The sequence below is a fragment of the Oryzias melastigma genome, linkage group LG16, assembly GCF_002922805.2.
Source record: "Oryzias melastigma strain HK-1 linkage group LG16, ASM292280v2, whole genome shotgun sequence".
Classification (NCBI taxonomy): Eukaryota; Metazoa; Chordata; class Actinopteri; order Beloniformes; family Adrianichthyidae; genus Oryzias; species Oryzias melastigma.
The window spans coordinates 13334447-13353280 of record NC_050527.1 but is presented as its reverse complement, the minus strand read 5'-3'; the positions used below and the strand labels follow the sequence as shown (position 1 = coordinate 13353280).

Sequence of the window (18834 nt, the reverse complement as noted above, 5' to 3'; positions counted from 1 at the left end):
AATAACTTACAAACTTACCTGTGATAGTTTTGCTTTACGTCTTTATTTGTGTTCTATAATTTTCCAAATAAGAATTTTTCCACTTTTTTTTATCAAGTGTTAATTAATGACCAGAGCAAATATCTCTAAAGATTTTCCACATGTCTAAGCCCCAGACACACCTGATGACCTAAACTGGGTGCTTTTGGACAGATTTGGGATCGGAGGGTTCTCTACACTCTTAACTGTTGGTCTGGTACTGTTTACAATTGGTCTGTTGTATCTCATACCTTAGTCCAACTGTCTTTACAGGTGGATATGGGCTGTCTGCAGGTGAAAAATAGGTAAAACGCAGTAGGTGTGCACAAAATTGCAAGGTCATAGATTGCTTGGTGGCCCCTTAATGCAAAAATGTACGTGCACATTTTTTCTATGGGCATGCTGCGGGTGAGAAGTCGCTGTGTAGACAACATGCAAGGGTAAGAAGTAAGGTTGAAGTAGATGAGACACAGAGACATTGTGTGGAAATTTCCATTTTCTCAAGCCCTGCACACTGTGCAGGGCTCTTCTTAGTGCAAATGATAAGTGCGCCTGGCTGTTAGACAAGAGAAATGTAAAAAAAAAAAAAGTTTGTGTGGGCGTCATGCACTTATGCATAATGTGCACACTGTACGTGCAGCATTTGCACGTGGTCAGTAAGGAGCCAGTACAACGACCACACTAGAGTGCTATACAACAGAATCACCCGTATGTCATAAATACGTGTAACTTAAATGATCCTTACAAATACTTCACGAACCACTAACCATGACACAGCAATCAACATTCCATCTGCATGATGTTCCTTGAACCTCCAGACACACCTGTGGTCCTTTTTAAGATGCAGGTGCTCCTGTTTACGACCCTCTGTGGGTCTGGACAACCCAAAAATCTGCAGCACCCGTACGGGTCGGTCCCCTATATGTGTGCATGTGACTCGGTCCTTGCACACCGTTCAATTGAGAGGTGCAAGAATTATGTAACTAGGTTTCAATCACTAGACATATACAAAAAGAGTGATAGAGTGTAAAATAAAATGTACAAATACTTGTGGGTTGTTTTAAACCTAACTATTTATTAAATTAGTTCTTCCTCCTCTTTACCCTTTTTAAGCAGGCTTTTGGAGCTCCTTGTTGCAGACCTTTACACCAATTAATTTATTTGGCAATCCTCTCCTTTGTTTTATCTCTACTATGCACAGTTTTTATGGTCCAAGAAAAAAACAAAGTAAATTGCCTTACAAGCCTTTGTTTGTAAAATCCTATTATTTCATAAATTATACTTTGATGTTTTTAAATTAGACTCCGATATGCTTTTGTCTTCTCTGTTTTTAAGGTTAAAAAATGAAAGCAGGTCTGAAAAAGTCATGAGAAATCTCAGGAATTACCTAAGCTCCCTGCCGTTCAATTTCCAAAATGCTTCCATCATTACTGGTGAGGAGGAGGGGCTGTATGGGTGGATCACGGTCAACTACTTGATGGATAACTTTCTGGAGGTATGACTGTCATGGTCTTTCAGGCTGACTAAACCCAACATATTCTCACTACCAAGTCGTCAAATATTGACATTTAGTTAAGGCCCTTCCTTGTCATGTTTTGACGATTTGGGTGTTCCCAAGTCGTCATTGCTCCACGTACTGGCTGTTCCCATTAAATCAGGGGTCCCCAACTTCCTGGCTGCGAACCAGGACTGGTCCAGTACTGCGATTCATAGTGCACTGGTATCAGTACCATAACCTGAAACTGGATCAGTGCTGGGTTTGGGTACCAGTATTGGACGCGTCCCGAGGACTAGTGCGGATTGGAAATCAAATCCTGTTCCGAGGATTGCGGACCATTGATTTTACGAGCAGCCAGCACGTCCTAAAACTACAAGTTGGGGTCACCCAAAACATCAAGAAGGGGCCTTAACCAAACATCATTACATGACGACTTAGGAATGAGAATGTGTTGTCAAACCTGGTCTTGAAGAGACACAATCCTGCCTGTTTCCCAGTTCTCCCTGATCGTCGGATTTAGGTAGTCAGCATAAAGCAGTCCAAGTAGAGCTGTAAGACAAGTAGGATTGTGTCTTAGTCGACCCCGGTCTTTTTGGTCTCTGAGAATTTACATGTCAAAGTCATAGAAATTGTCTTGACAGACAGGCAGAGCTTTACAAGGTTGAATTTATATTGTTGTATTTACAGAGAAACCTCTTGAACACCTATATTCGCCCATATGGGGCAAAGACAGTGGGATCTATGGACCTCGGTGGAGCATCAACGCAGATAGCGTTTGTGGTTCAGGAAGAAGGGCAAGGACCTGACTACATGCATGTCAAACTGTATGGTTATCCTTACATCGTCTACACTCACAGCTTCCTCTGCTACGGGAAAAATGAAGCAGAGAAGAAATTTCTGGCCAAAGTATTGGAGGTATAAAACTTAAATTTTTCTGCAACTTTGCTCAGAAATATTCCAAGCTTCCTCAGGAAAAGACCCATAATGCTTGCGAAAGCCATTAATGCTGCTAAAAGTTTGGCATTGATTAGCAAATACTGCTGTCCCTGACAGGCTTAGGGAGACTAGTCCAGAATGCATTATGTCATTAAGATTATTGATTGAACAAAGAATGCCATCACACTGGCCTTTAAGAAATGCATTGTTTCTGGTAATTTACTGCTTCACTCTTGAAACTAATTGAAAGACTGCAGAGAGAAAATGCTTTGTTGTTGCGATAAAATAATTGACAAAATGTTAACGTTTAAGTTTTTGTTGTTGCGTAAAGTTGCTTGTAGCACACATATTATATAGTTTGTCTAATAAGTGTAACACAGCTGAAACTCTTTGGTCTGTCTTTTCCTGTTCCGCACATGTGGTTCTTTTTACAACTGCACTTACCGGCCACTTTATTAGGCAGACATTGCTAGCACTACCAGGTTGAACCCCCTTTTGCCCTCAGAACTGTCTTAATCCTTGGTAGCATAGATTCATGAAGGTACTGGAAAAATTCCTTCAGAGAGTTTGGTCCATATTGACATGATGGCATCCCATAGTTATTACAAATTTTTCTATCTGGGTTGAGATGTGGTGACTGTGGCGGCCATTTGAGTCGAGTGAACACATTGTCCTGTTCAAGAAACCAGTCTGAGATGATTCCAGCTGTATGGCATGGTGTCTTATCCTGCTGGAAGTAGCATCACGAGATGGTACACTGTGGTCATAAAGGGATGAACATGGTAGACTGTACTCAGGCTGGCTGTAGTGTTGTAATCATGCTCAATTACTAAGGAGCCTAAATTGTGCCAAGAATATATCCTCCACACCATAATACCATCACCACCAGCCTGAACCGTTGATCCAAGGCAGGATGGATCCATGCTTTCATGTTATAGACACCAAATTCTAATGGTACCATCTGAATGTTGCAGCAGAAATCTCATCTGACCATGCAACGCTCTCCCAGTCTTCTAATGTCCAATTTTGGTGAGTCTGTGTTGATTGTAGCCTCAGTTTCCTGTTCTTAACTGACAGGAGTGGCACCCAGGGTGGTCTTCAGCTGCTGTAGGCCAATCTGCCTCAAAGTTTGATCTGTTTTTGAACTGCAGCAGATCATCTTCACCATGTCTACATGCCTTAATGCATTCATTTGCTGCCTTGTGATTGGCTGATTAGAAATTTGCATTGACGAGCAGTTGGACAGGTGTGCCTGATAAAGTGGCCAATGAGTGTATGTCTGAACTTGTATTTGCTTCTTGCTACCATTTCTATTCCTAACACTTTCATTTCTTTCATGTTTCAGAGTCCATCCCTTCAGGCCTATAAAACAAACCCTTGCTACCCAAAAGGTTTCAATGAAACCATAAAGGTTTCTGCAGTTTACGACAGCGAATGCACTCAGAAGCCCAGCAACTACAACCCAGATCAATCCATCATGATTGTTGGAGCGGGTGACACAGAACAATGTCAAAAGCTAGTGGAGTCCATATTTGATTTCAGAACATGTTCCTCGTCACAGTGTTCCTTTAATGGCGTCGAGCAGCCTCCTGTGATCGGAGATTTTATGGTAATATAGCGTCCATTCATATAAGGCATGTGAAAGTAGAATGAAACTGAAGGTGGATTTTGCTTTTTGTAGGCATATGCTGGATTTTTCTACATTTCTAGAGCTTTGGGAAAAAACGGCACATCTGAACTTGGTGATTTTGAAGTGGCAGTGAGGGAGTTCTGCAGCGCCGACTGGGAAGATGTGAGTTCTTCTAACTTCTACCTTCGAACATGAGGACACATTTTCTTGACAGAATTGTTTTTGCTGAAGCAAAGCTGTTGTTCTCCACAGAATTAGTCTTATAATGACTTTGAAGACTCTTGAAATGGGCTTGGGTCTTACATCATGTAACATGGCTTCTGCTTTACAACATTAGTTCTTTCCCACCAATTTCTGCTCACCACAGTTGTGGTCACAGTAAAGCTGAGTGAGTCAGATCTTAACAAGGCTGTTTGTCTCCATTTTATCATCTTTAAAGTTGTATCACTGGATGTGTGCTCAAAGGGAACGAACAGGTTGGCAGTCATGCTACTGTAGATTAATCAGATCCATTATTTACTCTTAATTATGAAAAAACACAGTAAAAATTCGTTTTTTTTGGCAGTTTTTGTTCAGTTTTTGTGACACTCGATGGATTTTAAGTCTCTCTTTTGTTCATATTTTTGTTTTTGTTTTATAAGTTTTAAATTTGATAGAGTTCCTTCTCATTTCCCATTTATTGAGTTGTAGTGCAAACATAGTTTTCATGTCCAAGGGATTTATGCAGTTCAGGCAGGAACTATTTACTATTGGCATAAAAGAGGAGTCGACGTCAGTCTTGTATAATTGGAAAATCTATTAAATTATATTTTTAATCCAAAAATATTATTCAAATTAGGAATATTTTGCATTAGAACTTCATATAAAGTCCAACTCTAAATGCCATTTTTCCCCTCTGCTCCAGATTAATTATAATTTGAATAAAAAAATATTTAGAAACACAGTTTTAATCTTTAATATCTTTAAATATGTCATTTATCATGAGAAAAATTCTACAAGAAAATGTTAAAAACCCTAAAAACAAATTTTTCACTGGAGTGGATCTTTGAAACGTTGGTACTAGCTGAACGTTCCCATTAGAACATCTTGATTTCTCAATGTTATAAGAGCTAATATCCTAATCTGTTGTATAAAAGTAAATGAGTGAACCTTGTGGAACGAAAAACAATGTAAAGGAGGAAAAGTTACAAAGGAAAGAGTTTAAGAAGAGAAAAAAATTACATCAGGAAGAAAAATATCTCACTATGGCTTTGCAAAAATGTCAATTCAGAAATATAGTCATGCCAAGTCCATTATTATTTTTTAAAAAAGAACAAAAAAACCCTAAATTGCTACTTTGATTGTCACTATTTGACAAAACCAACACATCAACAACACCAATACACTCAGTGAAATTTGCACAACAGCTGATTTGTAAATATCTTTAGCCTGTCACCTCCAACCTAACATTACCGCTGCAATAAAAACAGCGAGCAATATTGGACTTATCCAGGCGTACAGTTTTAAACCAGATACCAGCTCAGACGAGGAAAGCAAAGATGCCCATAGATCTATTTGTCTACAAGTGGATGCATCAGAATAGAGCGGAGCCGGAAGCTTTTGGCCCAGACAGAGTATTTTCTATGTATCGAAGGCAATATTTTTCATGCTGCAATTTTTGTCCACTCCTGATTCACAATGATTTCAATAAAGAAATACTTAGAAATGCAAAACTAGTTAAAAACACTAAAAGCATGTTTTCATCAGACTGGGACTTTCAAATAATGCTTTAAAAATGTGTATTTATTAAATTCATGATAAATAAACCCTAAAATATTAAACAATTAATTTCTCTAACATCAAGTTTGCATTCACTTCTTTATGACATGAACATTTTCTCTTTTACAGCTAATAGCCCAAAAAAAGGGGATCGGTGAAAAACACCTGAAGACATACTGTTTTGGAGCTCACTATGTCCACACTCTGCTGGCGAAAGGATACAAGTTTAACAACGACAATTGGAAAAATATTAATTTTCAGCGACAAGTAAGTAAAAACCAAAAAGATAAGAAAAACGCTCAAATAAAACTTGCACTTTTCAGGCGTGAGTGAAGCTGCAGACCAAGGCCGAGAACGAGTGTGACAGACCAGTTTGCTTTAGAAGGCACGCATGGTCTGCTGTCACAAAGGCGTCCTCTGAAGACAGAGGGGATTCCCTGTCTGTGACTCGCAGCCCCTAAATAATAAAAGATGAAGCGGCTCTTGGCGAGCCCGATGTTACAGCTGCAGTTTCCTAATTGAACAGACCTTCAGATGCACAACAAAGATGTTTCTGAGGCAGCTTTAGACACCGCCACTTCGCAACAAGAGATTTTGTGTGCTCGCACAGAGAGCCCCCGGGCTGTCAGGGTGTGGGGCAACCAGGGAGTCACAAAAGAGACTCACTAGGTTTTCTGTGGGGATGTACTTTGCCTGTGACTCATTCTTTGCCCTGGAGCTTTCCTTATGCAACTTTGGAAATGCAAATTGAAGTATTAGTGGGAATGCAGCACAAATTCATATCAAAACGATTCATTTTCTCTTTCTGTAGGTTGGAAACACAAGCATTGGCTGGAGTTTGGGGTACATGATGAGGATGTCCAACATGATCCCCTCTGAAGTGAAAGTCATCTTCCCGATTGCAGACCCGGTCTTTGCAGGCCTCATCTTCCTGTTCGCAGCACTCATCATCGTAGCGGTCGTCCTTGTTTCTATCATCGTCGTTCGCATGTGTTTCTGAGAAGGTCAGGAACCTCCGGACACCACTGGAATTCTGGGTTTTGCAGCCTCCTTCGGATGCATAAAGTACTAACCAACGTGTTCTCTTTTCCCCGTTTGAGGCAGCGAAGCAGAATTCACACAGACACCTTGTTGTCAGAGGGACTGTTGGCACTAAGGCAGAACTGAGAGTAAAATGAGGAAAGTGAACAGGAAAGTAAAAAGGTCAAATCCTGGAATGGGGGCATTCAAATTCTGCTTATTTCTTCTAGAACCTTTGAAACCAACAGGAGTTTGAAAAAAAAAAGATGACACAACTTGTTTTGTAACTCAGGGAAGCTGGCACAAATGTATCTGCTTTGTTTGATGGAATGGCTGTCTGAATGGCACACATGTGAATTAATGTCATTTATTGATGTTTGCACTTACTTCAATTCACAAATGATCTCAAACTGAGGTTCTACCTATGCGTTTCTGTGCGTTTATGCTCACATAACAGTCAAGGCGGGAGCATGAACAACTGATCCAACAGTTTTACCATATTTTGCTGTGTGAGAAATTGAGCCGAATGCTTTTGGGTTCCGTTGTATTGTTTTCAAATGTGCCCAGGAGGTATTATTATATATGGTGCAAGATTAAAAGCATGACCCATAAAGTGATATTACCTTAAAATAAGTAACACCTGAGACAAAATGTAGACGCTGACAAAGTCATTAATATTGTAAAATTACTAAATTATCCTTAGTAGCAAAATATATGTAGAACATAAAACAATTTACTGAAGGTGACAAAACAACGTTGATTCTTTTTCAATAGCATTGTGTCCTCATGTCATCCACTGTAAAAATTGAAATGTTCTGTAACAGTTCTGCAACCTGTTGCATTTAAAAATATTAGTTTTCATATAAAATTCATTTTGAGTTGATGGTCTACTCAACTTAAACATTTAATTTTTATAAAATAAAATGTATCTAACGTTTCACTTGTTACAGTGCATCATTTCTAATAAAATTTTAATGTTATTTCAATGACTGGTGTAAAGTATAATGATCTAATTAATAATGTTTTTGTTTGTTTGTAAATGTTAACATTTTTCCCTCCACTGGAAAACAAACTCATGCATGTTCATGTGATGCACTGCCATGTTTTAATATTACATTCTTATCTTCCATCTCTCTTCTCAATAAATAGTAAACATAACCACTATCTACATGTCTTGTGGTTGATGTTCTATAAAGATGTCTATTATTTAATGATTTGATAATTGCTGATAAAGTTCATATTAACAGTCTCTTTAGATTGATATCAGAGATAACAAGTCATTTAATAGTGCAGACACTCTTTTTTCAATCTGAATGCATTCCATGTGTTACGTTTGTTCGTGTTATGGAACCTCTTTCACTAGAAATCCATTTTATCAGCCTCAAAATCTTCTTTTCTCTCTCAATAGACAATGCTGCCCTCTAGTGGTAACCCAATGTAACTGCAGAAATGTTTAATATATGGACCAGCTGATTGTTGTTTATTTCTTTTTTTATTGAAAGTTTTGTCTAAAAAGAAAAACAAACAAAAAATAGAAAGACACATCTGAAGCTACAGCAATATCCACTGATTCTAAAGACACTCATAATCACAACTTCAATGACATGGAGGGCATGTTGTTGAGCAAATAAAAAAATAGCATCATCAAAGATTTTTCACTTGCATTTTCCTTTACACATTTGTAAAAAAAACCAAAAAGAAATATCATAAATACTAGTTGTTTCCTTGTTCTGCTCTCCAACCAGTTATTTCCTACTACAGATTTGAACCCATTTTGTTTTGGTTGATCTATTGTTTCTCTATCTGCATGTTCTCATCCATGACGACATGGAAAGACCCATAAACCAACATTTATTATAGTGTTTTTTTCTCTCTTCTGTCTTCTGTTTTATTTTTGAGACAAGAAGATGTAAAAACACTCATCTCAAGACAACCAGTGCCCCCAAAGTGAAAAGTGATTAGCAGCTTATACATTATAATCAATTCTCAAAAAAAAAAAAAAAAAGAAGAGAATAAATCTTCTGGGGAGAGACATATGAGCTGAAACGGTTCGTTTTAGAGAAGCCCTTTCTTGGTGGCTGGTGTTTTTCAGGGCAGCCACATTACTTCAGTTGCTTAATTTAAGAGCAGTCAAGAACACTTCAAAATTAAGGTCGATACAAACATAAAAGAGCAAAAGCTAAGACCAATCTTCACCGAGATGTGGACCCGTTTTCTTTCGGGGATTATCATCACATTTGATCACCCGTCTGGTTCAGACAACTGCGTTTTCTGGTCCGTTGAAGAAGCATTTCACACACACAAACGGCACGTCGAGCAACAAAACACCCCAAGCTTTAGAGATGTAAAAAAAGGAAGATCTTTACCACTTTTCTTTATCTTTGGTATAAAATACTCCACCTGCAGGCTGCGTTAACTCAGCAGTTGAGAAAAATGTTATGCACCTTTGTGCATAATTGGGGTCTCGTCCGGGATTGGAGCTAACAAATACGACAACGGTCGTAGCAAAAAAACTCATGAAACATGTCAACAGTTTGACTAAAACTATTGCTTTCTTCACATCTAGAAAGTTAAACTTTTTTATTAGCTTTTTGACAAAGGCGATATTTATTTTCTTCTTTAATCAGAAAGACAAGCCAAGCGTGCAAAGCAAATACTTAAAAAATAACCACACAAAATAATAGGGAACAAAAAAGTCAAATATGGTGTAGAAACCGTTTTTTATCTCACAATCATCTCAAACTGCATTTTCCTTGGAGCAGTGGCTTGACCCTCCTTTATGAATCACATTACAGAGCTTTCATATTCATATGACCTGCACCATATAGCTTTAAAATCAACATCCTACAAATAGTATTTATTTTTATTTTTTTAATCCTGTACAGATAGCTTTGTAGATTTCATCTCAGAGGCTCTCGGAAACTTTAAAAACATCTTAAATCATTCCCACTAGGTTTGTTTTTCAGAAATCCAACGCAATGGAAACTTTTTTTTTTCCCCAAAATTTGAGAAAATTAAGGCAATAAAGATTCACCAAACATTGACATTCTAAAAAACTAATCAAATGATAAAAAAAGGAACATAAATGTAGCTTAATATCAAAGGAAGACAGCCTGTTTACTCCGAGACTTCACTTCCTTTTTGTTTTCTGTAAAAAAAAGTCAGAAAATGTTCCTGCACATTCAAATGTTTTGTTTTTTTTTGTGTGGTGGGTTCAATTCTGAGTCTCTTTTTTCCTTTTGAACCAAAGTCCAGTCTCAAGGTGAAAAAAAAGATCAAATCAAAGTTGAGGTCCTTAAGTTCAACAATCGCTTGTTTTTTTCTTTTCTTTTTTTATCTTTTTCAACCAAGTTCAGAGGATTTTTGTTTTCTTTTCTTGACTTTGTCTTTTGCTCGCTGCCTTTGCACAGAGGCTTTCATTGTTGTCCGCATCCTCTCTGTGATTTTTATCGTCTGTCATTTTGATTTTCTGTCACTACGGCTATCATGCAGTCCTTCAGAAGGCAACGTTGCAATGATTCCTTCCACTCTTGTTACCTAAGGGAGACAGAAACATCAGTGAACAGGGGGAAACAGACACAAATGAAACGTGTTGGTGTTTCTAATGCAGGCGGCAAATATTGACCGCCTCTGGATGACTGCTAAGTGCAAATGTAACTACCACAAGGTTATCCAGAGAGCATTAAATCTATGAAAACTCTGGGAAAACATGAAACTTTCAGTACGGCTTACTAAACACAGTAATTCAGTACATGATTAACACTATTTCCTTCTGAAGTCCCACTATTGTCACAGACCACTGAGTGTTGGTGAAATGTATTCCTGCATTTGACCCATCTCCTGGGGGACTGTAGCTGCAGTTACAGCCGTGCTCAGGAACGGTTGTAGCGTTTATGTTCAGTCCTGAAGTCTGATGTCCAACTTAAAATGTCACAGGAACCCAGCAAGACTAAAATCAATGCGCTTGTTACTAACATCAACACATGTAAGCACCGTGTTCCTAAAGATCTTTTGTGTGTCAGTGTACACACATTACTTGTACAGTATATATGTTTTTATCCGTGGATGCACCGTCAGGGATTTGGACATACTTTTTTTATATTTGATTTATTTCAAACATGTAAAATATTACAGAAAAATGACAAAAAAATCAATGCAATCACCTTTTATAAAAGAAAAGTCACAACAGAATTCAATTGAAAAGGGGATAAGCAGAAGCAAAAGCTTATTTAAGCCTTTCCCTTTATGTCTTTTTCTAGTAACTCAAATAATTCACATTATATAAATCTAAACAAAACAAGAAAATATTCCAGTAACATTCAATTGTTCCTCTTTTCACCTGTAAATCCCACAATTACCATTTCCAATCAAAAATGTTTAAGTAATCATTTTTATTCTTCTATCTTATATTTTGACGAGAGCTACAGTTACCTGTAGATAGACTTTTTCTCCCATGTCTTGAAGTCTAATGCTGCATTCATAGTGAACACAATTTGTGCGACAATTGGCGTGGCCCGCCTCTCTTTTAAGACAGCCTAAATTCCCAAACCCTTCGAAAATTGCTGATCTTTTATTATTTTAAGTTAAAATGACAATTTTTATTTTATACATTGTTAATGTTATGAAATAAAACGTACTTAGTCTGCTGGTATGAGTAGGCTGCAGCATGATCTACTGTAGTCTCCACTGATAAAGACTGCTGCCCGCTGGCATCTTGTGATGAGGGGGCAGTGGTCTGTGAAGATGGGTCTGTCACCACACCCTAATAAGAAAACAATAAAAGGTATGAAATATTTAAAGACATTTTCATTTAAAAAACAGTAAAAAACTACAAGTTGTTCATTTTATTTGACAACATCTTAAAAAACAATGTGAAGGAATATGGAGTGTAGTGTTAATCTGTGAGGGAGTGAAATGAGTTTTAAAGTCATGCTTGCTTTTGTTCTCACATCCACTGTGATGGCAGAGGCAGGCACTGCAGAGTACTGAGGAATGTAGGTGCCTTGCATAGGAGCCACTGCGGCAGACATGAACTGCAGAGACAGAGACGGGGCCAACGACAGCTTTAGTGCAGCACAAGCCAGACGACCTTGAGAGTTTTTGAATTAAAAGTCCCACTGAAGAAGACTACCCAGAAACCACTTCATCAATCAAGCAGGGTTTTTTAATTACACAAAAAACTATCTCTACTATTTATGTCACTGCGCGATCCTGAAATGATCTAATAAGAAAAGGCATATCTTGTGACATTTTACAATCATTTGTTTGGCTGGAGCCCAAGCCCCGCCCATTATTCATAATACTAAGCAGACAGAAAAAAAAGTGAGGAATTCTGAGTCTGTCTTTAGTTCAGGAATATACAAGATGACAGAGAGGAGGCGAAGAGGAAGCCTTACAGTGCCTGTGGGGCCCAACGAGAGGTGGTTCATCTGCTGGGTGAGGGGAGTCATTACACTGGAGGGATGGAGGGACAAACTGGGCTCAATGGCTGCAGCTGGAGTGATCACAGCACCCTGAGCCAGGAGGGGAGAGGGGATAAAACAGAGTACCATGAAAATCCAAATGCAAATGAGAGAGTAACCTTTTTATGGCGTTATTAGGACAGTTCAACCCTGCAACTGGACCGAAGTGAATCCTCCGGTTTCTTTTATGAACAGTCTTAATGTTCAGAGACAGCAGTCCTCTGGTGCGTTAACAATTTCTTAAATTACTTTTAAAACTGTATTAAACTGGCCACTGTCAGGGTTGCATGAAGACTATCAAAATGCACCATATATAGGGTTCCTTGTCAGCTGCATTTTTCATAAACACAAAAAAGAAAATTTATGAAAAAAAAAAACACAGGATTCCAGGAAAAATGTCAAATGGACAGCAATGCTCTTAGGAGAAAAAACCTTATTTTTTGGGCTGCCTGGAAGCTGAATCCACACATGTACTGAAGTTCATAAGACAGATCACATCATGGAGCTGTGATGTTCCTCTATCAACAGAGACTGTTCTATATGTGGCCCAAAGGAATCTGTGACTTTAGCCTGGATGTTTGTGTCTTCATTCAAAACATGTTGATTGGTTTGTTGACACATTTTATTCTTGTTGTTTTGATAAAATCACACCTAAAACTTTCATTTTATGCCGTAAAAAAAGTTTGTTAAACATTTTTGGGGTTTCCACAGCAAAATTAATCCAATTTTTCCAGACAGAATTTTCTGTTTCTGTATGATTTTATGTCTAGTGTGTGAATACAACATGGAAAAATCACAAAATAAAGGTGGTGTCACATAGGAGAGGTTGTTCTGATTAAAATGATACAAAATAAGCAGGTAGTCTTTCAAATTCAAACTACAGAGGTAAATTCATAGGTTGAGAGTTTTAGGTTCCAGAGAGTTAAAAAAGCATTCTAAATGTACAATTTTGCGTGTGATTTCATATTGGGATTATTTGCAGATAATAAGTGGCTGGCAAATGTTGTAACTAAAAATAAAATAATTATTGTGATTAACCGTGATTAATGTTTTTCCAGACTTGTGATTCCTTTTTTAATTTTTTTTAATTGATTTCCGGCCCTAGTATTATCTTGTGAAAGCAACATCTACTATCTCACTATTACGACACAACAACAAGTATTATCTCATGATTATGTGTTAGTAGCTGTCGTTATCAAAAGAGAACAAAAAAGAAGCAAGGTAGGTCATTCTGGACATTTTCTTTTTATTTTATTTCTTTATTTTCAGAATTAATATTTTTTTCTTTTACATTTTAGGATTCTGGAATTTTATTTTGGTTGCTTAAATGTAAAATTGCTTTTTATTAATTTTTGTATTTCTTTTTTAAATTGAATGTTATATTCAACAAAGTGATTTGTTGCTGTGATTTGCCCTTATTGAAGCCCTTAGCTTGCACACCTTGCAGAACATACTTGAAAATGCAGGAAAGAGGCTTCTACTGTAAAGCTCCTCCACTGTAAAGGGCTTTGAACACATTGATGCTCTAAGCTGTCCTTTTTCCAGCACTACTCTGCTACAAGCCCGGCAGCTCTGTGCAGATTTAACAGGAGACTCCTTACGGTGTGTACTGACATGGCTGACAACATCCCTGTAGATGTGCGCTGTGATAGCTGCTTAACTGCACCTCCTATGAACACAGACAGCATCAGTGGATGTTGCAGTCAGCACCTTCACACAAAGACAGAACGTTTGGAGGAACACGGTGGTTTAAGTGTGGCATTTTAGGTATAACCCTGCAGTGTCGGGGTTTACAAGGTGGCAAAACAAGCAAACAACGCTTCCCAGAAAAGATCATCACGCCTGACAGCTCCACAGGAGCACAACTAAAACACTTCAGAGCAGTTAACAGCAGCAGAGGGTTCACAGACTTCTGTCCTTGCAGTGGGATGCAACTGAGCAGCTCTCAGAAAGCTTTGCAAACACTGTTCTCTACAACAGGAGCCTTGACAGCTGCATTCCAGACATTTACATGAAAAGAAAAAAAAAACGCTTTCATACATCTGCCCAGAAATCCCTTCAAAGCCTCAAGTCAGGTAAATTTACCATTCTCCTGCTCAAGCTTCCTTCTATCCAAACAATACCCCAATCCCTCTAATGAGAACTCAGTTTTCATCTCCTATCTTTTCCCATGCAGTCTCACAGCAGGACTTCATCCAGAAGAAATCAGCCTAAAGAAAAAAGGAACCCGTAATGACTAACTGTCCGCTCTGATTTATTGCTTACAGTGTTAAATTGGTTATCTCTGCGTGCGCCTCGTGCGGACACTGTGTGTCCGAGTGTGATGAGTGTAATTATACATTGTACAGCATGTGTTAAAGTGATCAGAATGTGTTCCCAGGATAATAGATGAATGCACAAAGAAGACGGACGTTAATTTTTATTTTCTTGAAGGCAGAAAAACACAAAACAGCTTCACTTTGAACTGACTCACTCTTTTGTGTGTCTCCTCTACTTATGCCTGATTCTTCCTTAGTTTTATCTAAAACAACTGAAACTGACAACCTGAATGCTCAGATGGTTTTAATTATGTCAGTTCAAAACTACAGACAAAGTCTGGCATCAATTTTACATTATTAAATATGACAGATATTTAGTTAAAGGTCAAAAAATAATGTTATTGATATTATCGTGTCCAGGCGTTAAAAGAATCTGAATTTTGTAGTAGTTATTTTTGATCAAAGATGTTAAACAATTAAGTTAAAATTATTTAAAATTTTAGAATTTTGATATTCACAAAAATAAAAAAGCAACAATAAAATATGAGTTTTAGAACAGTTGCATCTGCAGATGTGCATGCAAAGATTACAGGTTTGTACAAACAGCAAACTAAATAAAACATGTTTGTCGTTATTTTAACATTTAAAATATATTTCTAGATGAAATTTAACTAATTGAGATCAGAAATTCTTTGTTCTTTTCAGTGAGCTGAGTAAAATTGCAGTGCGTGGTTGGGATGATGTCTTAACCCCTTAAGACCTGAATTTATTTCAGACTTTGAAAAACGATATTTACTTATGTTTTTGCTTTTAAGTTAATGCTATATTTAGGTAATTTTAAAGCTAATTTAGTTTGTTGCATATTTATGACAATAGGCATTAAGGAGTTAATTTCTTCCATTGAGATTTTTGATTTATTATGAAAAGGATTTGAATGTACTAAATTAGATGTAAAAACAGAATATATGTATGACTGCTGTTTTCTTACACCCTCTCTGACGCTCACAGCCTCTCTGCTTAATGCAGTTTTCATTTTCCCAGCTCCTCTGTATCCTGGAAAGACAATGACAAGTCTCCACTTTGTTCTCTGATGAGGATTTTGCCTGCACAAAGACAAGGTTGGAGAGCAAAAAGCATGCAGCAGGAACAGCTGCTTTCTCATTGTTGCTCTTAATTTAGCGTTTGTAACACGGTTTCCTTTTTCTCTTTGTCCCCCACTCTGTCAAGTCTACCTCTTTCTTTTAGCTTTTTCCTCCCTCTTCTGTCTGTCTTAAGTCTTTATGCTGTCAATTCAAGTGGCCTGCCAAATAATGAGAGGGGACATTAGTTGGGAAATATATTTACAGATGGGTAATTATCCTCTCTCACAGACTAAACTTTAAATTAGACACGGCAGTAGAATGCAGTTAAGATTTGTAAAATAAAGAGGAAGAATTTTGGGAATGGATGACAACGTTCCCAACATGATAAACTGACATGTTAGACACAATTTGTTAGACTTTTCTCTGTGTATATTTGGTTAAATCATACAGCTTCTTATAGCAGAAATGGCAGTTTAGCAAGTTTCACAAGTGGTTAAACCTCATAACTAAACTAACTTCATATGAAAGACATTAAATTGATTTGTCACGTTCTATAAAATTAATAAACAAATGTTATCATTGCAGCTATGGCATTTTCAGGTAACTGCTTTGTTTTACGAACTTTAACCCTGAATGTCCGGAGCCACTTGCAGCCCTGCAGAACCCAAGAAACAACAAGCTTTCAAAAATAAGGATAATAATTGAATTAAATTAGATTTTTATTTGATTATTTTAGGTTGAACCAATAACAGGCAAAAAAAAAAGAAAAACACAAACAAAATAACAAAGAAAAAGAAGGAAAAAAATGAATAAAACAAAACATGTAACTAAAAAAGGAAAAACAAGACCCAAATGTTACCTCTTATGTTCTCCTGGGTTAAAGAATTCTAACAAAATGAATAAATATTAGGTTATGTCAATAAATGTTCTGATCTATGTCGCACAACAGTGTCTATTTGCTGTTTAGAAGCACACATTTCATAAAGCATAGAACTGCATGTACATGTGTAAATTTAAAAAAATCTGGATTCTACATATTTGTTTTCTCATTTTTTTTTAGGAGATTAAGGATGAAGACAGACCAAAGTCATGATGATAAAAAAGTTTCATGTTTGACTTCTTTACATTTTTAAATTGTGTAAATCTGCTGCAGCAGGAGGATCTGATTTGACACAGGATGTATTTTATTTTGATAGGAGCTTGCATCAGCTTCTGGCTAAAAAAGAAGTAAATATTGTTATTTAACACATAGTAAAAAGTGAAATGAATCAATTAACAAAAGTTCTGTAATTTGTTGCTCTTGTTGTTTTTTAGTTTCCATCAAAATACAATGTTGGGTTGATAGTTAACTCAACTCCAAAATGTAATTTGATGAAAACGAATCATTTAATCTAATAAATTACAGAACCTTTGTAAATTGATCCAATGTTTTACTTTTTACAGTGCATTTAAAAAATCAATTATAGTAAAAAACTAAATTTTATAAATGAAGTGGCTTAATGGCCACAAAAACATGAAGTTATTTCTGTCATCACTGAGCTGGGACTCGTTGTTGGTCAGTGAGAGACTAGAAGAAATGGCTCTTCGAGTAGTAAAGGTTGCAGACCCCTGACTTAACCTGTAAAAATAGCTTGTTTATGTGAGAAATATGATTGAATTTAATGCAGGTAAAATTCACTAAACCTGTTGAGCTAGAAAACTTTTTTTTAGTTAAGTTCCCTTTCATCACTCCTCAGTTCTCCCACTGTAACATATCTAAAATAGCTTATACATGAACCTCAGCAAATGTTTCATTTTCTGATAAAAATGTGCTTGTTGCCATATTTTTCCTTTCACCCAGACCTGGTGGTTTTTCATTCGTCCGCTAATCTTTTTAGTAAGCTTTTGGGGTCTCCCCCGCTTCCCCGGACGTGGGTCCAATTTCCTGCACCTATACAACTAAAAGTTATTTTCATTCCCAGCTTTCAAGGTGACTGTAACTCGAATCCGTTGTGGCAATTTTCAAATCCACTGGCCCTGTTGCACTGAAGAGAAGTCAACTCCTGAGGTGAGGCCAGAGAGGACATTTTGCTCCATTCATTCTTCTAATTAAATTTCGTACTCTGTCCTTTTTCCAGACTGCTGAAGAAGTAATATACGGTAAGAGAGACTCCCAGTTGAAGCTTCGCATTGCACTGACAAAAAAAAAAAAAGTAAAAAAATATACTAATTCAGTTGTGGAGTAAAAGGTTTCTGTGTAAGAGGAGGTAAATAGCTTGAGGGTTACATCAAGGTTATGCAAGTGCAGAACAACCAAAGACAGAATATTTTATTTAAATGTTTATTGACAGCACATCTACTCTTATTCAGTATATCAACATGTGAGCTAGCATGTAAATATTCTGCAAATGTGGGTGTATTCTGATGCATCTGTGTGTCGAACTTTGCAATGAAAGGAAAGTGTGTTTGTGTTTGCAGCTCTCTGGCCCTGTGGTGCAGTGTCTGTCCAAAGACTGCGAGATATTGTTTGTAATCCAAAAACCCTAACAATGATTTTACTTGAACTGATTGACAAACAGAGCTAATTCGTGTGCAATAATACAATCATTCTCACATTTTTTCATTTATTTATTTTTTGTTTATGCAGTTTTTCTTCATTCCAGCAGGGAGCAATCTTTTGTTGTAGGTGTCAGCTTTACAAAGCTCATCCAAGAGCCTTTTTATGCACCTGTACCACTCTCTGGCAATGAATTAAAGCACTGTGCACATTTGTCTTAATCAAGCTATCACTGTGTTGGGATGGTAAACACAATCAGCAAGAGTCAGCATTCATTTCAAATGTTCTCTCAGAACCTGTGTGGGTTTTTTCCCCAGCTACTTTATCTTTCCCCTGCAGTCCAGATGACAGATTGGTGCAAGATTGATTGACCAAGATTACATAATTTAACAAACGGGGAAACATGCTAGCTGTTACATCTTGCCGATAAATAAGGTCACAAGGCAGACTCTTGTGACCTGGTTGGTTGATTTTTCTTTACTTTCTGAACCTTTATTTTGTACAGTTATTGATCTCCTAATCAATAGGTGTGTTGTGGCGGTAAAGAGTAGGGGAATCAATTCTAAAGTTTTTTTAGACAGTTTGAATATAATTTTTTTTAAATTGCATGTTTAAGTGCACTATAAGGCACACTTA

General features: G+C 37.2%; 2 protein-coding genes across 2 annotated transcripts in view; one reads left to right on the top strand and one right to left on the bottom strand.

Annotated features, from left to right (window-relative positions):
* The window catches only part of entpd3 (ectonucleoside triphosphate diphosphohydrolase 3), a 15880-nt gene extending 7856 nt beyond the window's left edge, over window positions 1-8024 (top strand). The window contains exons 5-10 of the mRNA XM_024268400.2: window positions 1354-1513; window positions 2204-2431; window positions 3798-4061; window positions 4134-4244; window positions 5970-6107; window positions 6652-8024. Of these exons, the coding sequence (XP_024124168.1) occupies window positions 1354-1513; window positions 2204-2431; window positions 3798-4061; window positions 4134-4244; window positions 5970-6107; window positions 6652-6840 (1090 nt within the window). The 3' untranslated portion in view covers window positions 6841-8024. The remainder of the gene's footprint in view (window positions 1-1353; window positions 1514-2203; window positions 2432-3797; window positions 4062-4133; window positions 4245-5969; window positions 6108-6651) is intronic.
* A 698-nt stretch (window positions 8025-8722) lies between these two features.
* Window positions 8723-18834, bottom strand: part of LOC112143376 (RNA-binding motif, single-stranded-interacting protein 3) — a gene marked incomplete at its 5' end in the record, with an annotated part of 132425 nt that continues 122313 nt past the window's right edge. The window contains 4 exon segments of the mRNA XM_024267305.2: window positions 8723-10397; window positions 11498-11622; window positions 11810-11893; window positions 12257-12373. Coding sequence (XP_024123073.1) covers window positions 10394-10397; window positions 11498-11622; window positions 11810-11893; window positions 12257-12373 — 330 coding nt within the window. The 3' untranslated portion in view covers window positions 8723-10393.